Source organism: Callospermophilus lateralis, chromosome 6 (assembly GCF_048772815.1).
Source record: "Callospermophilus lateralis isolate mCalLat2 chromosome 6, mCalLat2.hap1, whole genome shotgun sequence".
Taxonomy (NCBI): Eukaryota; Metazoa; Chordata; class Mammalia; order Rodentia; family Sciuridae; genus Callospermophilus; species Callospermophilus lateralis.
The window spans coordinates 49,741,881-49,751,023 of NC_135310.1; the positions used below are offsets into that span (position 1 = coordinate 49,741,881).

The following is a 9,143-nucleotide window of genomic DNA, read 5'->3' on the forward strand; positions in this document are numbered from 1 at the left end:
TACAAGCTAAAGTAATAATAAGAATAAAAATAATAGGGCTATCAGTAGAGTGAGTAGATGAGAGGGAAGAGGGAAGGGAAAGAGACAGTACTGGGAAATGAGAGTGATCAAGTTATCTTGTGTGCATATACAAATATGGCATAATGAATCCCACTACTACATATAATGCACTAATAAAAATATTTAAGAAGAATCAAGATAAATTAGAAAATTGTCAAATACTAGAAATCACATAGCAAAGGCAGGCAGAGGAGGGACATATTTTCCCCTTTGGGGTTATAGTAATGGATAAACAAGAACAAACAGTAGTCTTGGTTTCCCAAACAGACTTCTAATGCAAGGTGCAATTTGATAAATAAAAGGCACAGATGGGACCCCTGTAGTAGAGCAGAGAGAGTAAGTTTTCTAGAATAACCCTTATATATAGTGGCCATTAAAATGCTCCGAATATGTAGTATGCTACAAATAACAGTATGATACTAATGATGATACCATAAGGCATCACTTCCTCCTGATTATGGCAGGATGACTGAAGACCTTCTTCACATGTTATTAGTTTAGCAAGGCATTTTATTGTTCTTCCCAATAGGTCAGATATTCAGATTTTAAGAAAGAGGAAGAGACAGTGGAAACTTTCTAGATATTATATAAAGGTAGAAATAGAGAAAGCCAGAAATTAGAGGTAAGGAAAACAATGATAGAAGACACAGAGTTTAAAGGGGAAGAGAAAAATTAAAATTTATTAACACTTTATGAAAGGTGCTGCAGTAAACATATTGCTGATGTTATTACATTTAGTCTTCACAATGGCTGAATGAGGTAGCTAACGTGGAGATGAAAAAAAATGCCACTCAGAAATATTAATTTTCACAAATAGAAAATAATGGAACGAAGAGGCAAATTTTGATGTGACTTAAAATTTCATATTTTTATTAGATCAATATGACACTGTAGGCATTACCAAACCATCAATGAATTTTAAAAAGGGAGAGATGGACACAATTGTCAAACTGATTTCTGAAATAGTATTTTTGGATGAACTTCTACCAACAAATATTAAATGGAGAGAGAAAATGATGAAGAGATTGCATTGAAACTCCATCATCATAAAGTCAAATATCTGTTAAATAACTTGAATTGTTAAAGGTGCTATTATCAAGGTTTTAATTCAATGCCTTCTGGTTTGTCTTCATTATCCTCAACCACCCTGTCTCCAAGAAAGCTATAGTGCCCTTGTGAGGTGTCACCCATGCATAGAAGACCAGGTGCTGAAATATCTCTCCAGTCCTGACATGAAGGAATACGAATGTGTCTGACATCTTCACTCCCGGGACAGAAGCCAAATAGTTTCTTTATGCGCTGCCCAATGAGAAGCTTGGAGTGCTCCTTTGCGGCTTGTTCAAAAAGCTCTCTCTCGTTATGGAGGTGGTTGGTCCAATAGTAATGCTGCAGAGAGGTGAGGGGAGAGCAGCACCTTGCCAGACAGCAGGAGACCACAGTAGCAATGGTTGCCAAGGTGATCAAAATCCAGCCCAGCATCTTCATATAATTATTAGGAAGAAAAAAGAAAGCATCAATACATCAAATATTCAAGAAACAGCCATGTCAAGAGGGATTCCTACAAAACTGAGAATTTAAATATAAGTAAAAACTTTGTTTTTCTAGTCTCTAATACATTAACAAGAGCTGATCATTGGATGTGGAAATGAATCTGAGAGGACAGGTCAAGTTGTTTCAACTTGGCTTTCAGATTACAAAGGAATTTGACCAGTTAACATGGAATGGATTCTAAAGTATTGTTCTTTAAGTCACAGACGCCATAACCCATCAATTAACCTTACATAAGATACATAAACATTGTTCTTTGCTTATAGCTCAGCCTTACTTCTCAAATCATCAGGTACAGGCCCATTCATTCCTTGGGGGCTTAATGAATATTTGGTAATGATGGTGATAAAAATAATAGTATGATAGACAATAATGGTAGCCTCCCAAAATGTCTTCAATCATGTGCCAACAAGTATTCATTGATATTTCTTCCTGTATTACTCTTTCCTCTTTTCTTTTGCAACCAAAGAAGACAGTGAGGAAACTCAAGTCTCTAAATTTATTATGGATAGTACAGTCATTGCAGCTTGTAGTACTTTATTATTTTCAAGTGGACTATTTAGTATTTAGTGCATGCTTTTAAAGACCACCATAAATGTTTTCTAGTCTTAGAATATATTTTTCTTTTTATTATTATTTTTTTAATATTTAACAATTGCTTTGTAAATAAATTAAGAAAGACAAGTTCCCCACATTTAGGGAAGCCAATAGTACAACAGTATGCAGCCAGTTTGGGCAATGAAGACCTCTTCTGTATCTTGCTATTTGTCTACAAGCCTGGAGTAACTAGGATGGCACTGTGCAAGTTTTAGCCTCTATAGAGGCTAAAAACTACAGTTTTATGTTTGTAAAATTTAACCGAATAGAGGCCATCATGGTGGCAGAAATGTCATCTTAGATGCCCATTAATTCATAAACTATCACTTATCAAGCTCCAGTTTGACTTTCTATCTTATGCAGCCTGTGGTGTTTGGTAATGGGGACTCAAATGGGGATTTATTCTCCTTATAGTCTTTAGACCCAAAAGGAGAGATTAATAAGCATGCTGAAAGACAGCACAATGTGATCGTTTCTGGTATGAGTAAACATGGCACCAAAGGAGCACAATAGAAGAGAATTGAACTCGTTTTAGGGAGAAGAACATCAGGAACACTTGCCAAACGAGTGTAATTCAGACTTAGAATAAAAGAAGTTCACAAGATGCAAGAAGTTGAGAATTCTTAAGGAAAGAAGACAGGAATATAACAGCCTGAAGAGTTGGAAGAACCACAAGAAACTTGTATTCGCAGGTTCATAGGAGTCGTGGAGAAGAAGTCGTGAAGGACTTTGTATGTAATGCCAGGAATTTGGATTTCTGCTTAGGCTGGTAGAAAAAGGACTTTAGGGAGAGGGACCTCACCATCCAACTTATATTTAAAGATACTTTTGGCATGTGTGTAGAAGATAGACTGAAATGGGTGAAACTAATGTCAGAGGTATTTTACAATGGGACATGGACAAAGAAGGAATTTTAACTTAATATGACTTTATGGTCAACTCAGAAAACTCAAACTGAAAAATAACATATATTCTTCAAAAGACAATGAAGTTCAAGGTGGTTGCAGAAGGCAACTTGGTGAAATGGAAACATTATGACCTCTGGATATCTTAATCAACCATTTATTAGCTTTGTGAACATCTACAAGTTACATAAACTCTTTGAACTTTAGCAACTCATTTGTAAAATGGGGTTAATATCCACCTCTCAATATGATGAGAAAGTGGAGACATGAAATATTTATACAATACTCTAGATGATAAATATCTAAAAATATATAAGTTTTGTTGTCACAAAAGCAAAACCTACTGGTAATGGTACTTTGAACTATAAAACGACCTTTTTCATAGTAATCTGTGTATGCATTTTATTTTGACCTTAAGAAAATCTTACCATAATATCTTTATTATATTTTAGTTTTTCCTTAAGCAAGAACATTTTTTAACTTTATAATTGTCCTCCTGATTTTTTGACTTATCACATAGCTTCACAAGATTCCTCTCTGCCTGACTTTTAGAGCTAGTGTAAAAAAAACAAATTGAGACAAAGCATAACCTATTGGGATTTTTAACTTTTCTTAAACATATTGCAACACTTCAGTATTGTCTGTTTTGATTATAGTTTTTTTTTTCAATTAAACTGCATTAGCATTCCTCAGTTTTAATAACTGAAAGTCTATAGGTAAGAAATCTTATATGTCTTTGCAGTAAGAGGTTTAAAAAATATGTTTTTACTGTATTACAGTGGTTTGAAAGTATGTTTTTCCCAAATCCCTTGGAGAGGCTAATGGGAGGCAATGACTTTTTCCCTCCTGACAAAATGCAAAATTGTACTTCTAAAATTTAATCTATAAATGTAGTAGATTCAAGCTTTCCTCCCGCTCCATCCCATACTTTGACACAAACCTGTCCATGGATTGACCAAATTTAAAAGCATTATTGGAGATATTTAAATCATAATTAAGCTTCCTGTAATTTTAAGCAAGATCGTGAGAACATACATGCAGCAAGCTGGGATTTACAATACAGTATTAACCATATTCATAAAATTCATTATTTTTAATATAAATTCATAGGGCGGGGCATTTTAGATATGTTATTTTAGATGTACGATATATTGATCATTTATTAGATTTTAGATATATAATATATTGCTCATATATTCCTCACAACCATTCTATGCAGTAAATACTATTAATACCCCAATTTTACAAATGAGGAAAGTGAAACATAGATAACTTAATCAAATTTTTTCAGGCTAATGAATAGCAAAGCAAGACTAAATCCCAGTTTGCTGACTCCAAAGCACAATGTCCTAGTTACAATCTATGCAACTGCTCAGTGGAACTCATTTTGATGAATGGAATCTAGTTTTTTTCCATAATCAGACAATACTAGAAGTAGCAGAAATGTGAGATGTTTCCAGTATTATAGAAATTATGGAATAGCGTGCCAAAAAAATAAAAATGAAAAACTTACTTGTGACTGGTACCTGTGCTGAAGAGCTACTTCATCTCTTACTAGGATCACATTAGAAGGAGTTGACCTGTCACATGGAAAGCCAGCTAGGATCTCTTCTTGTTTGCTGGCAGTGACATTTTGAAACTCCGGGTAATGGTCCACAGATGCAAATTCACTTGCTGCACATTCATAATAATTGCCTTTCAGCAGGGTCACCGCCAGCCATGTTAATGGTGCAACAAGCGCCCTCCCTGTGATGCTGAATATCCTAAGGCAAGCCAGGCTGCGCTCCAAGGGACTGATGTTCCGGCTGCGGGGGACACAGCTGCAGCAGTATTCACTGGTAATCGTCCACATTTGGTTTCTCAGAGCATAGCCAGCAATCAGAAGGATCAAAGCAGGAATGACAAGAAAGGCTGAACCATAATAGAAGTTTTTTCCAACTTGACAGGGACATCTGAAAGTGAATGAAGAGAACAGCTGTTGTCCACCAATAGTCAATACTGCAATCAAAGAGTTGATAAAGGTTCCACTTCTCTGCAGAGAAGAAACAATATTGTTGAGGGTCAGGCTCATCATGGGAAGTTCATCCACAAATCAGCTTATGGCCTTTTCTGATCATCAGACTCCACAGCTATAACCATTTTATGGGCTCTTACTGGTTTAACTGGTTACGTCAAGTGACCCGACATACTTACATGTTTAAAGGATTCTAACATCTTTCCTTAGGTACTTTGTGAATCCTGACCTAATAAATACACACCAAATTATAGATAGAAGAGATGGAAGTATCTCAATTCTCATTTGGTATGTATAAACTGAGAAAATTTTCAATATATCTTCCTACTAAAAAGAGTAAAAAGAGCATAGTGGGGCTGGGGCTGGGGCTCAGTAGTAGAGCGCTTGCCTAGCATGTGTAAGGCACTGGGTTTGATTCTCAGCACCGCATATAAATAAAATAAAGGTCCATTGACAACTAAACAAACAACAAAAAAAAATTAATCTTACTTTAAAAAAAAGAGCATAGCTTGCTTGTGAAACAGACTGCCTCTATCTCTGTGTACTGCTTTGTACAACACAAAATGCTGAGCATCAGCAAATAGAGTGCTGGAAGCGCAACAGAGACACTCCTGCCTTTGTACTAGATGAGGGTTCTATCATCAAAAAGTTACAATATACAGAATAATGAATATTATCAAATACTAGAACAATCTGAAACTTAGGGTCCATTGGAAAGTCCATAACCTAAGGATTCTACCATATCCCAAAAAATTTTCCAAAGAAGAATAAACCTAGGTACCCCCAAAGCCAAATAACAAGAAAAACATTCTAACTTTGCATAAAGATTTAAAATCTGTTTCTGTTCCCAGAATATTGCTATGTGCTGCCTTAAAAGTTAAGTTGCAAATTTGTTTATGTGGTATCTTTTTCTTATATAAAAAGGTGATATTTTATTTTTAATTAACTAGCATATCTGTAACTAATGAAATGATCAAATATGTAAGGTAATTTTGTGTTGATTTGATTGGTAAATATTTATTGCGTGGCTTCAATATGAAGGGCCTTGGACTAGGCTTGGTTGGGGTTATAAATTTTTCTTCTCAAAACTTTCAACTGGACATGGTTAAACATGTAATTAGTGACTTAAAATGCAGAACAGAGAAACTTATACAAAGTGCAATATGACAATGAAATAAAATAATACAGCTGAGGGAAACAGAAGACAGATTAAGCAACTCACAATCTAGTAGGAATTTCAAAGGGAAAAAAGAGAGGAGAGGCAGAGAAGCAATATTTATGAAAAGAAATAACTAATAGCAAAATCAAAGTCAAGTTTTTACATCACGAGCATGTTGGTTGTTCTGAGCAGAACTAAATCAGATCAATTTACAATTAGACACAGCAAAGAAAAATGCAGAATGTGAAAAAAGGAAATATTCTTGATAGCTACAAAAAAAGAAAAGACAGATATCCCACTAAAGATAGACTTCTTATCAGTAACAATAGACCCTAGAAGACACTGTCTTTAAGGTGCTTAGTACCAGCTAAATTGTCATTTAAGACAGAGCAAAATAAAAATACATAAAGACTAGGAAATTGATCTCCCACAGAACCTCATTGAAGGAATTATAAAAGGATATATTACAGCAAGAAGAAAAATGAACCCTGAGGAAAGACATGGGAGCAAAAATATTGATGAGCACAATAGGATACTTTTTAAAGGTCTCTTTAATTATTAACTATAGAAAACACTATTTTTATTTCTAAAGATATAACTAAGGCAATTATTACATATATTATGTATTATTATAATAAGATATCACTACATATCTACTAAGATGGCTAGAATTTAAGATTAAGCATACCAAAGATCAGTAAGAATGCAAAACAACTGGAATTCTCATACACTGATGATGGGAATGTCAAGTTGGACAACCCACTTTGAACTACACATTTTCTTGAAAAGTTAACTAGGCACCTATCATATAACACAGACATTTATGTCCTAGTTATTTACACCAGACAAATGAAAGCATATGTCTACATGAAAACTTATCTACGAATGACCATAGCAACTTTCTTTATAGTAGATATAAATAAGAAATAGTCCAAATGTCCATCACCAAATGTGTGAATCAACAAATTATAATATCCATTTGAGAGACTATTACTAGCAAAATAAAAGGGAAAATTATTTAAATATGCAAAACATTACTGAATTCAAAAATAATTTTCTGGATGAAATAATTCAGAAAAAGGAATATGTCGTATATGATTTTATTTATATAAATTCAAGGAATTAATTAATCTGTACTGACAGAAATCAGACCGATGTCTGCCTAGAAAGTACAGGGGGAGGGATAGGAAGGGAAAAATTACAAAGGGACTTGAGAAAACTTTTCGAGAGTTGTATCAATTTATACCCATAGAGTTTTAATTTATTAAAGTGACTAAGTAACAACAAAGAGATGCCAACATCAGAGAAAGGAGGATCTTTCTCCCAGACAAGGAGGTATGCAGTGTCATACTAGGTCATATAAGGAAGCAACAGGTTTGGTCAGGAGGCAGAAAGAGGAAGGAAAAGGCTAAGCCAGAGCATTTATTTGGGTTTCTATGGGAAAGGCAGAGCAGGAAGGGGAAACACTTAGGACTGGCTAGTTTAGATAATTCTAGTGGGCTTTTGGCAATAAACTGTCCCTACATGTGTGTGACCTGAACTTGAGTTGCTTTAGGGCAGGAAAATATTGCCTTTACTATGTGAGAGTTAGATAAGGAGATGGTTCAGTACATGGGTTCAGGGTCACAGGGGAGATGTAAACAACTTGGCTATTATTTGACCCTGTAATTAATGGATGCCAAATAGACAACCTAAGTAAACACAGTGCAGGGTGATGGAAATGTTAATTATGCTGATTAGTTTGATGACTACATATACATTATGTTTATACACAGATATATATATTCTCATCAAAATGTACAGCAATTATATCTCAATAAAACCATAAAATTCAAGTATGATTCCAAAAAGAATAAATGTACAATGTATAGGTCATTCAAAAATAAGGGAAATAGAAGGGGGATGTTGATAGAAAAGGAGATAGTAAACAAAGGAAAAGGATGATAAAGAGAGAACAAAACAGCAGTAGAAATGAGACCTAATACATGAAAAATCACAATTAAATTTTTAAATAGCTAACACTTACTAGGTGTGCTACATGCTGGGCACTGTTCTAAGAACTTTGTCCCATTGAATTCCCACAGTAACTTAATAATGAGGTTCTTATGTTATCCTCAATGTTGTTACAGACTGAGAAAATTAAGTGTCAATTAAGAAAATTGCTCAGTGTCACACAGAGATGAATGGAGGAACCACATCAGGAACCAGGTGGTCTGGCACATACTTTTAACCCCCATGCCAGAACTGGCTTCAACTTGCCTACAAAGTGGTAAACAATCATTCTGCTTACAAGTGACACTCTCAAAATTGTACCACATGTAAAGCTTGAAAAGAAAGGTACTGGACTGTAGATCACTGAGAACAATACTAACAGAAGGTAAAAGTGAACTAAGGCAAATAATGTCAAAAGGGCTAATTATGAATGTTCCATCATAATAAAAGCAACAATCCATTATAAAGATATAACAATGTCAACCTGTATGTCTGTGACTGTGTAACTTTGAAATATATAAAGCAAAAGCTAATTGAACTATAAAGTAACAGTTTTATTATAGAGATTTTTAACATATCTTTATCAGAAATGAATTGATCAGGTAGACACTGGAAAGTATACAAAAAATGCAAAGAACAATCTTAGCAAGTTTTGTCTAAGATATAGGTGTTCAGGTAGAGATATGTAGTATTCCATCCCCCCAAAATAGAAAATAAACATTTTTATAAACTACCCACAAAATAATTAGCAAAATATATTGATTATGTAGAAAATCATAGGGGAAATTCCAGCACTAGTGTCCAATAATAAGGAAATAAATCAATACACCATGGTAACAGAATGTATAGAGTGGAGTTTGGCAGCTAT

At 34.4% G+C, this 9,143-nt stretch overlaps 1 protein-coding gene across 1 annotated transcript; it reads right to left on the reverse strand.

Moving 5' to 3' along the window:
* Positions 1–1,117: 1,117 nt before the first annotated feature.
* On the reverse strand, positions 1,118–5,181 carry Calhm4 (calcium homeostasis modulator family member 4). Its single transcript, XM_076859816.1, has 2 exons — positions 4,624–5,181; positions 1,118–1,539 (listed from the first exon to the last, which is right to left on the reverse strand). Exons 1-2 carry the CDS (start codon positions 5,179–5,181, stop codon positions 1,156–1,158), a joined length of 942 nt encoding a protein of 313 aa, XP_076715931.1. The 3' UTR covers positions 1,118–1,155.
* Positions 5,182–9,143: the final 3,962 nt, after the last annotated feature.